The 20,368-nt window shown below is 40.1% G+C and overlaps 1 protein-coding gene across 7 annotated transcripts in view; it reads left to right on the forward strand.

Annotated features, from left to right (window-relative positions):
• The window catches only part of LOC118422870 (radixin-like), a 63,079-nt gene that overhangs the window by 9,258 nt on the left and 33,453 nt on the right, over positions 1-20,368 (forward strand). For all 7 annotated transcript variants that reach the window (XM_035830695.1, XM_035830702.1, XM_035830697.1 and 4 more), the window contains 2 exons: positions 13,001-13,084; positions 19,055-19,150. In XM_035830695.1, coding sequence (XP_035686588.1) covers positions 13,001-13,084; positions 19,055-19,150 — 180 coding nt within the window. The remainder of the gene's footprint in view (positions 1-13,000; positions 13,085-19,054; positions 19,151-20,368) is intronic.

A 20,368-nucleotide genomic window follows, 5' to 3' on the forward strand; every position in this document is an offset into this window, starting at 1 on the left:
CAAGCAAAACAGTTCTTTGCAAAGACTACCACAGTTACCGTATATTGCTCCAACCTAAACTACTATATACGGTAGGGTCATTAACATCCCCAATAACCTGCCTGGCCCTGTGACATTAAAACTAAAACGTGTGATCTGTAATACCAGTTCATCCGCCCATAAAGCAACCCTGAATACATGGATAAAGGCAGGAGTAGCTGAGTGTCACGATTAAAGCCAGGTTCAAAGTATCGTTGTAAAGAATCTACAAAAGAAGGCCCTAAGAGCATTATTTAGTATTAGAAGTACATTAGGAGAATCTAGATCTTCTGTATCACTGCATTGCAAATTGTTCGACACATGTGTCCTACCTATTTTATTGTATGGATCTGAAGTCTGGTGTAGTAGCAAATTGGATGACAAATCCCCTTTAGAGTCCGTCCATCTGAAATTCTGTAAATACATCCTAGGTGTTCGAAGGAACGCTAGTAATTTTGCAAGTAGAGCGGAACTGGGGCGTTTCCCCTTGTGGATTGAAGCTCAATGCAGAATGTATAATTATTATTTTAGATTAGCCAACGAAGTGCACACAGGTAGTCTTCAATATGAAGCTTACATGGTACAGCAGGAACTAGATAGTCGTAAAACATCCTGCTGGTTATCTGATGTAAGGAAACTCTTAGAGGAGTCCGGCTTTGCCTACCTGTATATAAACGGTCACTCTAACATACCCACTCATCTAAATCAACTAAAGCAAAGGTTGAAAGATATTTTCATCCAAAGGTTCCATTCAGAACTACAAGCGATTGGACGAAAAGAAAACCAGGGAAACAAATTGAGGACGTACAAAACATTCAAAGAAACATATGAAAGAGAAACATATCTTAGCATCTCAAGCTTTGAACATCGCAGAGCTATGTGTAGATTTCGCATAAGTGACCATCCGTTACATATAGAATCCGGCAGGCATAACCGCACTCCTTTAAATGATAGAACATGTAAATTCTGTGACCACTTGTATATCGAAGACGAGACACATTTTTTACTAGATTGTTCATTATATGAATACGAACGCCAATCCCTATACAATGCCATACGAATAGACAACAATTATAAGAAAATGTCAAGACAAGGCTTATTCAAGTACTTGATGTCATGCACGGACGGTCATGCTATTGACGCAATATGTGAATATGTCTCCATGTGTTTCAGAAAGAGAGAAGAACATGTTAGATGCAGCCATTAACGATTGTAACACATAGTGTCTTAGTTCCCTCTCCATTTAGCCTAGTTTAAAATCACTGTATAGCTTAGCCTAGTCTAAAACCATTGTATTAGTTAAGTTTCTTTTTTCTCTCCATCCATAAGACCACATGAGGTCCTTCTGTGCATTTAGCCCTCGGGCATGAATATGCAATAAAGATTATTATTATTATTATTATTATTATAAAAGGATAGCAGAAAGGACACGAAATCAAGTAGGAATGCACACACATTGATGCAACTGTGTCCAGTATCCATGGTGGGTAGTACCTACACCTACATGTACATACAATGTACACAGTGCAGTCATTTAACAAGAATGTTTCAGGTATGAGCTGAAGTTCAAAGGTTAGGGGAACATACCATTTGTGATCACATGAGAGTACCTCTCCCATATTCTGTCCTAGGTCTTTGATAATGTATTTGCACAAGGCATGCAATGGTGTGATGATTCCATTCATTTCCAGGCCTTGAAACTGATGTAATTAAGTGAGTTAAAGGTAGAGAAATACCTGTGTAAAGTGCTGGGGATTAGCATAGCCACCAGTACAAAGAACCCTCCCCTGTTTGTGCAGTGTCGGAAGATAAACAAATTAGCATTCTCCAGGTCAATTTTTGTGGAGGCCTTTAATTTCCTGCACTGTTGTTCAAAATTAAGTTCTATCCAACCCATCTGATGCATAAAATCTGCTTACAACTTATTATCAGTGAATTTGAGAGTTTGAAGTTATCTATTAACAGTGGAGTGTAGATGGCAGCTTAATTGTAGTTTGTAGAGTGTTGTATTTACAGGTGTGGTCGGTTTATGGGGAGGGGCCATTCTGGGTTAGCTGGGTCCAAAGGTCTGCTTTGTGTGTGCAGAAGGGAGATCCATGATGTGAACTGTTCTGTATGGAGCTTTTGTAGTTAGACACTAAGTTAGAGTGTGTTGTATTTCACATGTAAGGTACATTTTCCCCATCAATATGCTCTAGACATTTTTCAGATTGCAGAAAAATATGAACAACTTGCAATCTGGTACTGGTAGCCCAAAGGGATACTGTTCCATATTGTATTACTACATACAGGAAACAGAATTAAAGTATTACTACATACAGAAAACAGAATTAAAGTTTGCAATTTTCATGTCTTGACATACAGTAATACTAATATATTTTACTCTGTGAATGGTATCACTTTTGTATGTTAGCGGCAACAATGATGATCATGACAAAGTGAGGTTAGGAGAAAGGTCAAGGTTTCTGTTTACAAACTTTGGGACAAAAGTCTTGAAAATCATTAGTTTTCCTTTACTTTAATAGCAACATAGTGTTATGGCCAAAGTTGTAAACCTAACACAGTTCATCATAAAAGTCTTCAATATCTTTTTGCCCTTCAAAGTGATTATAAATGATGAGGCCATGAAAGATGATAGATCGTAAGTCAAGGTATCCTCTGGCAAGAGCACACATTGTTGTGGCCCATGTTTTAGCCAATGTAAAATCTTAAGAAACACTGTTCACACCTTTGTTTAACCGGTTTCGAGGCCCAGGTAAAGGTGGTACAAGGCTGCAAGTGTTACTGTTAATTTTGAAATCTTCGTAATGGTTTTATTTTACCTCTTAGTCTTACCGATCTTGACACCACAAGTTTGTGTTTTGTAATTCTTCTGTACTACAGGATTGTTAGAATGCTGAACGTGCAAACAAAAAGTCTTTTTCCCTCTAATGATAAATAAAACCATGGCAAAGGTAAATACTTTAACAGTAGCACATAATTTAACCCCTCATACCACCAGGTTTGCCTGAAGCCAGAACACACACTGTTGACAGTGACTGATGGTGATAGCATGTCTCAACGTGCCATCACCATACCTGTCCATACCTGCAGGTCGTCAGGTGTGACCTCACCTTGCTATCACATTTGACCTGAGGGGACTAATATCCCACCTGGCTGTATATTCTGTAGGTTCAAATTGTTCAATGTGTGTTTCAGGACTATGATTAGTTATTTTAGTACGAAAGAAATTTTGTGCAGCAAGATAAGGATATGAAAGAACCTCATTTCTTTTGGTATTCATTGATGCTCTTGATGTGGTGAAGGCCTTTTCACTGAAAATGACATTCCTGGCGTCGTACTCATAGCTGAAGCTAGAATACTTGGCATTTCTCAAACTCAAAGGAACATGTGTGCAACTACAAGAATAAGGCATTGTTGGCATTGCAAGTTTAAAATCTCTTTGCGGAAGTTTGCCTACAATGTCATTCTTAATTTTCTGTTTGGAATTTGTTCAAATGAAATGATAAATAAATCTCGACCTCAGTCAGATTTGCTTAGCATGTATTTATGAATATGATTAACAGTGAAAAGATACACCCAAGAGTCCCCTGGGCAAGACGTTTTGAGTTGAACTGTAAAGTAGCATGCCTTGTCCTATGAAAGAACATTCCAAGCAAACAGTTCAAGGGCAGTTGGCACTCAATGTATAATTCATATTCTATAGACAATGACCCTGACAACAGTTACTTGTGAGTCATAGTATACTCAACAGTTGCTCAAGTGTCCATGTCATGAGAAATGTAACTTACCGGACGGCCTCAGCATTATTTGTGACACGTGCTCTAGACAGTGAGAGGAGCTGATCTAATCCTTCTTTAAGCAGATTTCATGCCTGTCAGATTTAAGAACATTCCAGACCAACACTTGTACAGTTGACCCAGCAACAGCACCAGACTGTCAGTGGTAGACAATAAGACACGTCGGCTTGGGTGTTAGCCAAGATGTTTCTATTGCTCAGCACTTAGAACATTCTCCCATGCTGACATGTTACATTCCTACGCTGTCCTTGTGAAAGTGGCAGGGCTTGGAGGTTAAACTGGGCTGAGGTGTTGAAGTGTGTTATAAAGAAACAAACCTTGAACTTCATTGGACAGTGTGTGCAAGTCTTGTGTGCATCAGAAAGAAGAAAAAAGTTCTGACAACATCAAGTTGAACATGATGGATTATGGCTGCCTGAAACTATTGGAAGTATTTCCCTGTGCCATGACATCTTAATGCCTGTTATCTTGCCTTAGGTATTAATATGGTGTCTTTGAAGTTTAAATCCTACGAGACTTCTTGCTTTTAGCATCAAAGACTATAGAATGATATTTATATCGAAAAAGGAAATACATGTAATAAAATATTGTAGTAGATGACAATGTATTCTTAAAAAACTTTACAATACTTTTGGGCATGATAAACTTTACAGGTAATTCCATAGCTTACATAATCTTTCGGCCATGATTATTTTTCCCATATCAATGTGAGTACGTGACAGGAATATAAAGATATCCTAATAACAATGGTTCCTTAGTTACAGGGGACCAAGTCGTGTGCCTTTTTTGTGTATGAAAGAGGGAGAAGTGAGTAACAAAATTAGACAAGATCAATTTATCACCAACCATTAGAGAGAAATTTTATCCCCACCAGGGACAGTAATGCAATTTCACCCTGTTTTCTGATGGCATTTGGTAAGCAATTCTCACATAGAAATTGAATATTGCCTGTGTAGTCACCAGAGAATTTCCGTTTTGTTCACAGAACCGACCATTTACGATGAAAATTGCCCGTAAGGATGTACTAAATTACACCCAAGGGAGTTCTCATGAACAAATGGCATTTCCCCAAGTTGTATCACTGAGTACAATTGTATGTCCTTGCTCAGTCCTACTGCATTTGTGGTAATAGAACTACTGTACTATCATTCGTAAAAGAGCTTTGGTGGATTGAAATTTGTTCAAATCACCCTAGAATGGTGTATAAAATCCTTGGTTATCTGAAACATAACAATATAGTACCAGTACTACCAGTAGCACAATTCCCAATAGACATATGCCTATCAGTTCTTCTCATGTTAAACATCATTACTTGAATTTCTTGACAGATTCTAAGTGTCTCCTTCTCATGTCATCACTACAGTCTTAGAGTAAAAGACCCTCCATTACAATACAATACAATGCCTGAACTATTATTTGAATCCTCATTGTTAAGAGGTCTCTGTAATTCTGTCTTACAGGTATATTTTATCTCATTCTTTTAGTTGTTGTCTTCGTTTTATTCCAGTGCTTCAGACTAGTCTGAAAGCTGTCCCATCATTATGGATTGAAAGAAAATGGAGGGAATCAAATCATTTGTTACATAACGTCCTTGTCCCAACTAAAGTGATGGCTGATGCACCAGGGCCAGCATGTCCAAGTGGCGATCTCTTTTGCCACACTCTCGTCTATTGCCACTTCTGTAGCACTTCCCTTAATTGAAGAGAGGAGGGCGTCGGACAAAGCGATACGATTACGCGAAAGCGATAATTGGCTTTCCAGCACGGGTTTCGGCAAATGGACGTCGATACGTCTTATTAGTGCATTATCCTCCATTAACATGTCCTCCAAAATTCACATTACTGGTAAAGAGGGAAGGGGCCATGTGGGGTGGGTAGGCCGTGTGATGCCGGGAGTTTTTGTGGTGGTTCGGCCGTCAAGATGAGTTGGTTACTATGGTGGTGTGACCAGCTGGCCTCAAGATGGAAACACGTCACGGTATGGTCAAACTTTATGGACTGTCTGAACTTGGGCTGTCAGCAGTCTCTCGATTTGTGTTAAACAATCGCTGATCCCTGATACTGTCGCTGTGTTAGGAATCTGGACAAGTGATTTCCTTTTACTCTTTTTTCCCTTATATACCTTCTGCCCTGGAGGCGTGCCTCCCTTGACAATACTAGATTGCCCATTCTCTGAGTCGCATCCTGTCATCTTCACTTTCCATTCCTTCTACTTTCTTGGAACGCTCCCCATTTACTCATGACCACTTCCTGTCCCTTCCTAACACAGCCTGACACTGGTCACTGGTTTTCAGATCATTAACCCATCTTAATAACTGAATAAGTTACTAAGATTCCATTAATTATCGTTCAACCAGTTTAGTCTAATACCTAATATTGCTACCTATGCATAACTATATACTAATAGATGCATAACACAAACATGACAAACACACTTCTTTGTGGCAGAAATAGGGGGCAAGGTACCAGGTCTTCAGTGCTACCCATTTCCATCTCTCTTTCACCATGCTCAAATTGTGAGATGGGGGGTTTTGTGCTCACTTGCAGCACAAACTTTGCCCACAAGGTAGCAAGTCCCTTGGTACCTTCCCCCCATCACATAATTACATTGTAGTTGTACCTGCCATGGTAGCTGCCACCTGTTTTACTTGTCCTGTTGCCAGTGAGATATACAACTTGTAACACTCAGATGTCCACCTTCCTAAGATTTGAATTAACCATGCTGGAAGACCTTTTTCTGCTGCTGTTGTTGCAGCTCCTTTCCTGAAGGAATGGGAGGCATATTGGCTTGCATTGATTCTCAACATAGCCAGGGCCTCCCTCATGATCTTTGTGAGTTTTACCCTTGTCAGGAAGGCCCCACTCTTGAATCTAAACAGTGGACCATCTTTGTACCGCCTAGATAGATATAGCTCCCTCATGGCTTTTACAGGGCACCAAGCTGTGTAGGTTTGTCCCAAAACAATAGGTACCCCTTTTCTCCCTGGGTCAGTCTTTGACCCCTTAATAAGGATTCGGATATAGTTCGGCTGGTATAAATTTGGTACAAAAGCTACATCCTGCCATTGTAGATGGAGGACTGGATTGAATTGTTTCCATGAGTCACAAGTGAATTCCCCCACTCTCAAGAAACCAAAGAATGCCACCAAGAAGGCTGCTTGCATCACTAATTTGTCATACGGTTCCCGTTGGAAGATGAGTTCCATTTTACTGCAAAGCCCTTGTAAAATGGTGAGTGTTACTGGCAAGCGTATTCTCACTGGCTTCTGACCTTTAGAATTCCTTATACCTTGTAACATGCGACTAATAAGGAAGGATTCTTTTGTCGGGTCCTCCCAGCCCTGTTCCAAGTGCATATTGCGTATTGCGCTTAAGTATACATTGATGGTACCATATGAAACTGTCTGGGTCAAGGAAAGGATGAAGTACACTATTGTATGTTCAGAGGCAGGTAAAATGTTACCCCGTTCATCCCAGAGTTGGTGTTTTAAGCAAAATTGAAGGAATTGTGATACTCCTGTTGAGTACGTTTTCCTTGTCTTGGGTTTTAGAGCTGCTAGAAAGTACTCCTGAGCTCGCCTTCTTAGGTCAGCATCAGTGATGCGGGGATGGAGCAAGAAACTGGGGCAGCTTTGGGGGCCAGCTGTCTGAATTTGTCCATCTGAAATCGAGATAGAGCATCGGCTATGCTGTTCTCTTCACTTGACAGATGTACGGCTTTTAACACAAAGTTCTGTTCCAAAGATTGAGCTACAATTGGTCTGATTAAATCCATGATCTCAGGTACTTTGGATTTCATTGTATTGATTATGGCTACCACTGACTCATTGTCACACCACACTGTTACCCTCTTGTTCTGGAAATGGGTCCCCCATATGACGCATGCTACTCTAATGGGATACAGTTCCTGCCATTCAATGCTTAGTCCTGCCTTGCCACTTGTCAGTTTGTATTGTTCTGGCCATTGCCCATTAAACCACTGTCCTTTCCAAAAGCCCCCAAAGCCTTCTGTTCCTGATGCATCTGTATATATCTCTACACTGTCCCTACTTTCCCAGTCTTCCTTTAAGAAGAAAGACTTACCATTCCAATTCTTTACGAAGGTCTCCCATACCGTTAGATCTTTCTTGAACCCTGCCGTCAACCTTATGTGATGTCTGGGGAGTTTAACCCCCCTTGTTAATGCTATCATACGTTGTAAGAAAGCTCGTCCTGCCGGGATAATAGCACAGACCCAGTTAAGTACGCCTATCAAAGACTGCAGTTCCCTAAGGGTACATCTAGTTCGGAACCCCCATTCTGCAAAGCTACTCTTCAGGCGTTGGAGTTTGTCTGATGGCAGTCTTGCTTCTTGTGCCACTGAGTCTAATTCAATCCCCATGAATACCATAACTTGTGCTGGTCCTTCTGTTTTTTCCTCTGCTATGGGGACCCCCAAGTTATGAAATACCTGCAGGAGCGTTTGTAGATTTTGCCTACATTGTTGATCATTTGGCCCTACTGTTGCTAGCAGAAAGTCGTCCAATATGTGGATAATCTCACCTATGTGATAGTTGTTCTTTAGGATCCATTCTAACAGGTCCGAAAAAGTGCTAAATATGAATGGGGCGGACCGCAGACCAAAACATAGGCATTTATCATAAAAATATTCATTTTTCCAACAGATACCAAAGAGCTCATGTTCACTTTTATGTAGAGGGATCACCCTGTATGCAGACTTTATGTCCGTCTTGGCCATGAATGCTCCCTTGCCCAGACGTTTCAACATGGCAATTGCATCATCTATAGTAACATATTTCACTGAGAAATCAGTTTTTGAAATTGAGTCATTGATGCTGTCCCCCTCTGGATGAGATAGATGGTAAATAGTCCTCCAATTACTGCTATGTTTTTTTTAGGGACCACTCCAATTGGGTGGTATTGAAAGTTCGGAAACGGTGGCTGTGCAAAAGGTCCTACCAATCTTCCTTGTTGCAGCTCTTTTCGAATGTTTTCCTCTATGCTTTCCGGATTTTTCTTACATGACACGAGGTTGTTTGACGTTCTGGGGGCTCTCGGCCCCTTGTATCCTGTTGTGAACCCTTCTTTAAAGCCTTTTGTAACATAAGAGACTAACTGTCTATTGGGATGCATCAATAACTCTTTTCTAGTACATGGATTCTAATGGGTGTCACTAGCCCAGGGTCATAATTATACAGCACGGATTTCGTTGAACAGGTTTTGACGGAGAGACCTGCAAGTGTAACAGGAATTAGTTGTATTGAGTGCCAGTTTTGCTGGTGACCCTGGGGTTGACCCCTGGACAGTTGTGCTTGCCATGGGTGTTATTCTCACATCGACTACATACATGTTTAAATCCACATGGAACCCTATTGCACCCCCATGGGGAATTGAATCCGTAACAGAAGCCGGGGTTTGCCTGGCCTGGTTTTGGCCTGACTGAGCTGGACCCTGGTTTAGAGGTCACAGCCTTTGCAGGGCATTCTTTTGCCCAATGGCTGGGTGAATGACAGATAGTGCACATGGCTCTGGGTGCCAGTGTAAAGCATACCACCCATAGTTGGACATCAATTTGATCCCACCTTTTCGTGGGGTCCTCTGAAACTGATTTTCGGAATTTTTCATCATACTTTAGCCATGTTTGAAGGGGGAACTTCGCTGCTGCCTCCATGATCAGGCATTGGTAGCCAACTAACTCTCTAGCTCTACCTGGCTCATTCTCTAGCATGGTCAACATTAGTACCTGGTACGCTTCGACCCACTTCTGCCAGCTAGCAATTTTGGGGGGCTTTTTCTTACTCAGTGACATCGGGTTATTAGGGTTGGTAGGGTCGAACACAAGCAACATTCTGCCCCCTTCTGGTTCCAGAACATCAGACTTCAACAGGGTTTCTAGTGGGATGTACTGGTGGGCCCAAATCTTCTTTTTCATGTCCCCAGATACTGTAGGGAGAATGCTGCTTGTGCCCGTGTTCTGTGCTACCCCTACCCCAGAGAAATGTTTGACTACACCTTGTGCCATAAGTGCTGCTGCCCCCAGTTGGCCCTGGACTGCCGCTGGTAGCTGGCGTTGTCGGGGGTCGTTGTCCTCCGTGCCTTGTTGATGTTCCTGGGTCACTCCCTGGCTCTGGTTCTCTCTTTGGCGTTGCAGCTCGATGTCCCCCTGGCGCTGGTCTTCCACCTGGAGTTGTTGGCTGCCCACCTGTTGCTGGGTGCCACCATGGTGTTGGTTGTCCACCTGTTGCCTTTGTTCCTCTGCAGCCTTATATTTAGCCACCTCTTCTCTCAGGCGCCGTAGTTCACCCATTACAGTCTCGTCCTCCTGTTGGTTGTCCTTGTTCCTGTTCTTTCTCTTGTCCTTGTTCTTGCCCTTGTTTTTGTTCTTGTCCTCAGTCGTCCTTGTTGGTGAGTTATTGTATGCTTCCAGACGTTGCAGAGCTCTGCCACTTCTTGTTCCTGAAGCCATTCTCAGTTGGAAACTGTCTAACCCAGGTCTGCTGCTGGAATCTCTGATCCCTGATACTGTCGCTGTGTTAGGAATCTGGACAAGTGATTTCCTTTTACTCTTTTTTCCCTTATATACCTTCTGCCCTGGAGGCGTGCCTCCCTTGACAATACTAGATTGCCCATTCTCTGAGTCGCATCCTGTCATCTTCACTTTCCATTCCTTCTACTTTCTTGGAACGCTCCCCATTTACTCATGACCACTTCCTGTCCCTTCCTAACACAGCCTGACACTGGTCACTGGTTTTCAGATCATTAACCCATCTTAATAACTGAATAAGTTACTAAGATTCCATAAATTTTCCTACTTTTGTAAGCTGTGAAAAGGGTAGTATGGGCAGAAGAAAAATGGTAGCATGTTGCTATTGGAAAAGATTAGTCCTTCAAGTTGTGAAAACACTTCGTTCTATATGGGTAGCTTAGTATGACTTGAACTTGGACTGTGGTTGTGGATTGCCTTTAATCTGTTTGTGGAGCATTAAAATTTAGATGTGGCAAAAAAAATGGCATGTAACTTCGCAAGAAAGATTATTCATTATCATGTGATTGGGAACATTGTACATTAGGAACAAGACATGGTATGGGCAAGGTTTAACCTTGGTATGGGCAAGTTTTCTCATGAACTTTAACTGGCTGTAATGTTTCTTTTATGTATGAAAAAATTGAATTTGACCATTCTTATGATGATGTAAGATCTGTCACATTGCAACTAGATGTCAATGAGAATGTGCTGCGTATTTTGTAAGACATTAAGAAAACTTGCTGTAGAATTTGACATGGAAGTTACGTCAGGATCACGTTTTGCGGACTCTTTTATATCATATAACTAAAAAAAACTTGACCTTGTGACTAATTTTGTAAACATGTCTAACTTAGACTGTTTTTTATTGAAACACTGGTAGGACTGATTGTTGAAAGACATGTTTCAGCAATAAGAATCTCCATCCTTCAATTCATCCATATGAATTGATTTGCCCACTTATGTAGTTCTCTATGACGAGACCCATGAGGACACAGTCCATATGGTGTGTGGATGCTGTACTGACTGTTTACAATACGCCTTGCCATAAAACACATGCCTGCGACACGCTTAACGTGATTTGATGCCTCGTTAATCGGGGAGTCTTTGTTCTAACTCATGGGGGATTTTTCCATATGTTCCGATAAAATGTGTGACTTTTGATAAGATTTCTGTTTATACAGCTAAACGTAATAGGAAAAATGTACTTTTGAAGGATCCAGATCTCCACCTGCAATGTTTTTGTTTGTTTGTTTGTTTGTTTGTTTGTTTTTTCAGACAAAATATAAACATTTTCCAATTTAACAAGATAGGTACATTCATGTACAATTCATGTACATAAATAAAGTACCGTAAACTTTGAAATAATTGCAACGTTTGTATTATTGCAGTTTTTCGGTAATATCTCAATTGCAAATTTGTGAGGCTGTAAATATTCATGTACAATATACTACAAAATTATTTCAGCAGGGGGCTGAAAACATGTAGCAAAACCTCCTTCCCTTCTGTATCCTGAAATTAAGTCTCCACGATAAGAAAGGAAGTTATATAGTTACTGTAATGTATTATTCTATTTCGAGCCCTGTGATCACTTGTTCTTTACCAGAGTGAAATGAGAGCCTGGTGTGTGTTGAATGCTAATATGGGGATGAGTAATAAGTCTAATTGGGGGTCGGTTGTTGAATATTTTATAGCCTGACCCAGAAAGAAGGAAACCTGTTGACAAAACATATTGTTCAGTTTGTCTGCATCCATTAATCAAAGCCATGCATGCAAAAAAATCATAATAAATCTTGTCCATTCATTTATGAATATTCAAGTATTAAGTCATTTTATAAACAAAATCTGTACATAAATCTTTAAGTTACAAAAAAAAATCATAGTAGTATTTCACCATGATTGTGAAATGATATTTTTGTTATGTTTGATTGTTAATGTTGAAGTAAACCACCTGTTTCACCCTGCTTGGAATGAAAGACAGTTGTCAATTGCTATGTCTGTGGCTGGCAGGTGTCGCTTGTTACATTAATGAATTACAGGTACCCCTTGTATTCATGATCAGGGTTGACATGTGATTTTCAATTGTGACTTGTTATATCATTCGTTACTGATATTGGCTGTTGTGTCCCTTGTTGCATCAGAAATTGACAGGTGTCTGTTGTATGAATGATTGACAGGTGTCTGTTGTATCAGTGATTGACAGCTGCCTGTTGTATCAGTGATTGACAGGTGTCTGTTTTATGAGTGATTGACAGGTGTCTTTTAGAAGTGATTGACAGGTGTCTGTTGTATCAGTGATTGACAGGTATCCGTTATAACAGCAATTAACAGGTGTATCAGTGATGGACAGGTGTCTGTTGTATCAGTGATTGGCAGGTGTCCGTTGTATGCGTGATTGACAGGTGTCTGTTGTATGAGTGACTGACAGGTGTCTGTTGTATCAGTGATTGACAGGTGCCTGTTGTATCAGTGATTAACAGGTGTCTGTTGTATCAGTGATGGAAAAGTGTCTGTTATATCAGTCATTGACAGGTGTCTGTTATATCAGTGATTGACAGGTGTCTGTTGTATCAGCAATTAACAGGACAAGTGTCTGTTTTATGAGTGATTGACAGCTGTCCCTTGTATCCGTGACTGACCAATGTGCCTTGTGTCCCCAGGTGAATGTACGAGTCACGACGATGGACGCCGAGCTGGAGTTTGCCATCCAGACAAACACCACCGGCAAACAGCTCTTCGACCAGGTGGGTGCTAGAACAATATTCCACCAGACATTAAAACAATGTTCTCACAAGTTTCATTTAATGTATATGTACCTCTCTTAAACATGATGAAGGATGGGCAAGGTAAGTTCAGGTGATGGTTGTAGGCCACACCAATGTTTTATTTTTTTAATTTTAGGTTTTAAGAAATATTGATAGATTAGAGTATCAACAAGAAAAGATAGTCCGAGAAGAATCCACTATGGTACACCTCATTTCAGGGAGTGAAAAAATAGAATACAACTTTTCGTCCCAACCCCGTTTTCATGTCCACTTGACAAGATTTTATGTAAAAATGTCCGAGAAGCAAAGAGGAACTTTGTTATGAACCGAAAATATTTGAGAGTCCACAAACTTGGTGAGGGATAGTCGCAGGTTCACAATCATGGCCATTCAGTTCCATCAGTACATACCAGTATTGTGCGCTAAAGTTTGCTTTAGTAGTTCAGCACCCATGAGTTATGCGGTGCAACATTCTCTCCATCTATGACATGGTTGCACAGAATTCTCCCTACATTCCTACACACAGTGCTGTTAAGGCAGTTATGTGTTGGAATTCTGTAAGAATGCCACATCATTGACCTCATAAAGAAATGTCATAACACTAACATGCTAATGAGGCTGTTGTGTAACTACTGTATAGACTGGTCAAAAAGACCACTCAAGGGACCGCTGAAATCTGGCCTCTGTGAACAGGTGGACACTACTTAAAGCTTGTGCCAGTGGGATACCAAGAAGTTACATTGGACAGGTAGTCCATAAGTAGGGGTAGTTTCTTGCGCAGGTGTCACAGTATTCGTATTTACGATGAAATGTAAGGAAGAAGTACAAGGAAATATTTTCTTTAAATTTTGTGGGACAACTTCCTCTACTTTTAAGTTTTTTTTTGCTCATATATCCCCAATATTTTCGCTTGTAATTCACCATTTTTCCACGGAGCAGTGCAGATTCCCCTGCCGCTATGACCCAGGGGTTATAAAATACTGGAAGTACTCATAACATAGAGATCGCTGCGGAGTAAATGTTGTTATACTGTCATACATCTTAGCTTTTGGCAAGCCAAATCACCAGAATATCTGTATATCAGCACCAGTGTCCGATCACTCACAGCATGCTATTATACGGGTTAGATGGCCATTTTGTCCCATTCATTAACATAAGAACATCATTACAGGCTCTAAAACCTCGCTATCCAGCACCCCATGGGGTCAACCATCCTAATAAATAGATCCGAGCAACAATAAGATCAATAACTTACAAGCACCTGAAGACATGAAACGTCTTGTCTGATTCAGCGTTACAATCTGACCTACTTTACAATCACTACAAACATTTTTCACAAGCAAGTCACGCTTGACTCCGAGATTCGATCTACGCTCAGGCCACAACAATTGGATTCCTCGGGTCACGGTTTTTCAGGTCGAGAAAATGATTTGCTAAACTGGAGGATCAACGTGCAACCAGAGTCTGTGCATACTTTAGTACGCACAGTTTCAGGGAATAAATTTAGATGAAAGTTTTCCTCCGAGCCCGTTTATCTGTTTTTGTCTTGCAACTTTACTTTAGAATATTCTAGAAACAGATGTTCCTATCATTGGCCTTAAACCTGTCCTGTGGCCTTATGTTGAGATGAAAACCATTCGTGGATCAGTAATGCATTTTTTATTTCAACTTCATGGCTTCATAGCCTTTTAAAAACAAGAGATTGGTTAAGCCAAATCTTTTATTATGTATCAGCAGAATCAAACAAACCCCAGTACTGGCCCCAGGATTCCAGTTTGCCATTACCGTCATTATCGATGATTGCAGGGCAATTCACAGGACTCGTATACTCATAGGCACCTGCTCTGCTATAAAGTTTAACTGTCTTATTGTTGCCATATAATGTATGAGGTGTCAGTAAGGCTCTAAGAGTGTGTGCCTACATCTGATCCTCATATGTATATTTATTGTTGGCACTGCCTCTGACTGGTACAATGACTAAGAGGTAGAGAGTTCACTTTGCATCAATGTCAGGTAATAGGATGAAACAGGTCAAACAAAAATGTTTTTGAAAAGCAAATTGACCTAATTAGCATAGGAAGATGAGTTTATGACTGTTGTAAAACACATTGATCCCGGATTCTTGTCTGGGTGATGAAATTGTCAATTAGTGGGCAGGTTTAGCACACTATCAAGGTTTTCTTGCAAACAAACCAGTTGATCAGTAGTTTTTATTGTAGCTGACGAATAAATTTTAGTTCCTGTTGAATATTTGGTAGGTATCATTTTAAATTTGGAAATTATTAAAATTACTAAAATTAAAAGTTTTAACTACTTAAGAGAGATTTTTTGCCCACAGGAAAATACAAACATTCAGTTATAATGTGTCTTTGTGAAAAAGTTAAACTTAAATGCATCTCTATGATACTGTTTCCAGAATGAAGCATTTGGTCAAAAATGTGCAAACTAAAAAATGTATAATGGCCAGATTTTATTGTGTTGTGGTGACCAAGCCTTTTCATTCTATTACAGAAGAGAAATACAGCAGTTCAAAATGATCCATACAACATCACCTGAGCACACTCATGTGTAATATTGAGGCCAGACTGATAAAATCACCCCTACCATTTGTAGCCCTCTCTTAAGTACCATTAGGCCTAGGGATTATATATGGATGGGTTTTCCAATAGATGTGTTCTATGGCCAACCAATTCGTTTGCAGGCTTTTCAGGCATTCAGTCAATGTAGGTTAGTAAGACTAAAGAAGAAATATATTTTTTTGGGGGGGGGGGATCAGACCATGTTTACTTCCTGAAACTGTAGACTAAGGTTACCACAGTATTACTGACTTCCCCTCAGGCATTTCACGTTTTTCAGTTTAGCAATAGACTGGTGTGGCATAGCGCCTGCGAAAATGGGTGAGTTATTTTGTTCTAAATGTCAATGTACAACAGTACAGTTCCTGGTATACATGGCCGCCTGGGTCGATACACGGGCTGCTTCGAGATTTGTGACCACTCTTACAACTAAAGAAGAAAGATTTGTCACTTTCAGCCTTCAGATTTCCTGTATTATAGAGCTGTGTGTACATGCATCAAGTATTGTTGCTGGCTGTTTGAAAGAAAGCTCAGTGAATGTCAATGTTTGAAATGCCAGAGGTAAGCAAGGCAATTCTGAGAAGAGCATCATAGAAATCCAGCATATAGCTTTATTGTTTTAGCAATTAAGCTACATGCTGGATTTCATAACACTTGAAAGTGTTATGTTGTAGGTCAGGTCTGTACTGATGGCTTGAATTGAAATACCCACCTGCAGTTTGCTGGGGAAATTTGTTAGGGATTTCAGAATGATATAAACAAATGCTGAAATAAAACTAAAAGGATAAAGACTGAATTACTTTGTACACAGGCTGCAGACATTATTGATAAAGTATTATGAGCCCTGTGCAATTGTAAGGTATTAACATTCCACACAAATTTAGTGAGTTTGTTTCTTGGATGCCCCTGCTTTGAAAACCAATATCTGATTTGGACAAAATCATCTCTGAAAGTTTCCTTTTTACTTAAGATAACAGCTACTCAAGCAACGGTGGGTGAATTTTGAAAACAGGCAGACTTTTCAAGTTAGTAGCATTCACTTTCATACATGCTTGGTATCGGAAACGTCCATTTCTAAAATCTATCCTGTTAATTAAGTAACTGTTATTTTTGTGTGTCTTATTACCTCCAGGATGTGTAACCCTCATTGAGGCACTCCTTTATAGATTTCCCTTCACTTCATTGGAACTGGTGCACAAGGTTGCTTAAAATTTCGATTTCATTATTGTGTTTCAGAAAATAAACAAGTTCGTTTTTTCGGCTCTTCAAAAGTCCACACTTGACCTGGATGCATACCTTGAAACTTTGCCAAATGCTGCTTCACATACCTCAAGGCTTAGCACTCTTTAACTAATTGCTGATCAGTTTTCTTCCCGTATGAGATTTGGTAACTTAGTAATGACTATGTTTGTTTGTTTAATGTCCGTGTTCTGAGTCCATCCCCATTGTTGAAGTCTTTGGTAATGATCATTGAAGACTGACTAGACACAAAAGGCCACATTCCCCCATGACGGTTGAATGGGCCTGCTGGGTAATGAATGGCGGCCATGTTGTCCCAGACAGGGTAGTCATGTGACCTTGACATGCCTCTTGGGTATTAGGATGTACCATTCCTGATATAGGGGGTACAGCATGGAATACTGTTCGCTTTGATGCTACATGTATTTTGTAGACAACGAGATGTCAAATTTTTGTCCATGCAGAATTGAGAACATAATCTTGAAGATCAGCAGTAGAATAACTTCGACTACCCCCCCCCTCCAAAAAAGAACTCCAGATATTCTTGAAGTTCATTTTTGCCATATCATATGAAAGCAGACACCCGAGCTGACTTTTTGAGTACATTTGTGCGTACAAATTCAGTACATGAAGGAGCCTGTACCAAAGGGGCAGTTATAATACAGACAGTATTTCCTTGTGGTAAGTTGTAGCACACACGAAGGTCCCAAATGTACAGTAGAGAGTGATGGATTCCATCCATGCCAATCTAGGCGAAGGTCGAAACAGTAATAGGCAGCGGAAATGTGGGTAATGAAATTGTGCTGGGCAAACACAGAAGATATGTTGGGCCATACCAAGTTAATTTGTAGGCTCTTGTAGGCTGTATGAAAAACAAACTAAACTTTAAAATCAACCTTAAAACAGTCTTGTGCAATGATTATGTTTCATACATACTTTTTAGGCTCAGTTAATAAAGTCAAGTTTTCCCCTCAGCCTCTCTTTTCATCTTGTACTTTTTTTGGATTGCATAAACCAAGGTAATGTTCAAATGTTCATACCGAATCTAGAGAGTGTGTAATTTTATGGAATTAACATCAGGGAAGTATTAATATATAATGTATTGTATGCAATCAAACAGCATGCATGTAGTATGCTATTTTTGTCAGTATAGTCTATTTTTCTTCCCACCCATCTATGTTTTGGTTGTGTACATCAATAAATACTTTTTTTCAATGAATGAGAAATGTTGCAATGTAAACAATTCCATGTTTTACAGTGTGACCACGGCCTGCTTGAAGTAATATTGATGATATTCATGTTTGTTGACATGATTGATTGTTTGTTTATACCAAGAAAATGTTTCTGATTGCTAAACTGAAAGTATAACAGACCATGACTAAAGCTACATCCTGCTAACATCTACAACATTTCTTTTGAAAAGTGATGTGTTCGCATTTGGCTGAAGTTTAAGTTTAAACTAAAGTCACCTTTGTTTAAAGTGTTGAGTGTTCCTTGTACAATTAAAATTCCCAATGCGATTCCACGCATTTTTGTTTAACACCATTTACTGATAAGGATCCATTCCGGTACACTTGGAATGTTTGAGAGAACTTCAAACAGTTCCCACCACACCTTTGTTTTGAAACAGTCCAAACTAATTTTTACACATGACTTCTTCAAAACCTTTCTATCATCATGAGCATGTGTCATGTTTTGGCATTTGGTATGGTTGAAGTGAAACTACTAAATAGACATGAGAGAACCTGTGTTGGCTTTCTGTTAAGTTCTCTATTGAGGCTTGCTTTACGTCACCTCCCTATACATAAAAAAACACATTTCTGGGGTGGTGTGTGAAACTGTTCTTTTTTATCCTAATCCTAAATTCTTGATGATAAAAATAAAATTTCAATTAGAATTTCAGAATTCTTCAAGCAGATACCACTGATCTGTGTTACCTTTGTTAAAGAATAAACAACTATTTTTGTTCCAAGGGTAATAACTCAAAAGATAAAGATTGATCACAACATGAAAATTTTCTTTCCACAGTAATTACCATACTGTACTATTGTTTCTGAATTGTTTACTTGTTGTACATGTGGAAATGTAAAAGAAGAAAATGATTGATATATATGTGATGTGTTCACCTGTCCAGGTTGTGAAGACCATTGGTCTGCGAGAGATCTGGTTCTTCGGTCTGCAGTACATGGACAGCAAGGGCTACCACACCTGGCTCAAGCTCAACAAAAAGGTGAGGCAACTTACAAGCTCTGTATGCAAGATAACGATAGGACGTTGCATTGTGATGCAATGTTTAAGTCTTAAGTATGATTTGTACGTTGTTGAAGACTGAAGAAATGGTGTTACAGTATCCAAAAGAGAAAGTTATGTCAGTAGATCAACATTTGGCTTTGTCACTGTTAAGCAACTTGGCAGGCATGTAGTATTAAGGTCACAAAGTTGTGCCCTAGCTGGTAGACTGTCTCCTAAACCAAGCTAATGGTACTTGACTCCAGTGATTGTACTGGTAGTTGCCAGCAATACCACTTTGGCAAGACAGGATGAGGAAAGGGGAGTGGTTAGATAAATGTTCTTGGACAGTTGATGGGGGGAATAACAGTGGGGATATGCATGAAACAAACTCTAGGGCTGCTCTAACTGCATGCAGTGTACATACCATTAAGCACCCCTTACCCTCAGTGTCAGGGTACTGTAATCTGCTGCCCTGTAATTGCACGCTGTAAAACAGCAGTTGGACTGTTCTGGTCTCCGGGATATTACGACATACCCACGACCCCTCAGTCGCCCTCGTCAGCCAAGCTCAGCAAGCTTATAGATCACGATCATGGTCCAATTAACAGAGGAGGTGATTGTTGGCAATCCCAGGTGTCAAACAGGTGGGTGGATGGGTAATAACCTGTGCACTGTCATTGAACAGGTGGAGCTGTGGTGATAATTGGTTTGGCACAGTTTTACAGCCATGTGTATCCTCCACAGGTAGCTGTTCTATTGGAGAGCGTTAAGACCAGCCTCTGCTTAACGTTGCTGATTATTTCTTCGTATCAAAGGAAACACAAATCTTACAGTTATTTTATTTAGGATGGTTAAAACCAGCTACTGTGACATGGCCTTAGAGGTAATTGTAGGAGAAACATAAAGCACAATCATTGCTTCCTCTATGTCGTAAATTCTCTGTCCCTTCAGATTCTTGTCCCAGCAGATTCTGGTCATTTGAAGTCCCTTCAAAGGCCTGGAAGAAACATGAATCTGACCAAGTTGTCCTCTCTTCTGTGAGGTAATTGTAGGAGAAGCATAAAGCACAGTCATTGCTTCTTCTGTTTTGTAGATTCTCAGGCCCTTCAGATTCTTGTCGCAGCAGATTCTGGTCATTTGAAGTCCCTTCAAAGGCCTGGAAGAAACATGAATCTGACCAAGTTGTCCTCTCTTCTGTGAGGTAATTGTAGGAGAA

Source organism: Branchiostoma floridae, chromosome 9, assembly GCF_000003815.2.
Source record: "Branchiostoma floridae strain S238N-H82 chromosome 9, Bfl_VNyyK, whole genome shotgun sequence".
NCBI lineage: Eukaryota > Metazoa > Chordata > Leptocardii > Amphioxiformes > Branchiostomatidae > Branchiostoma > Branchiostoma floridae.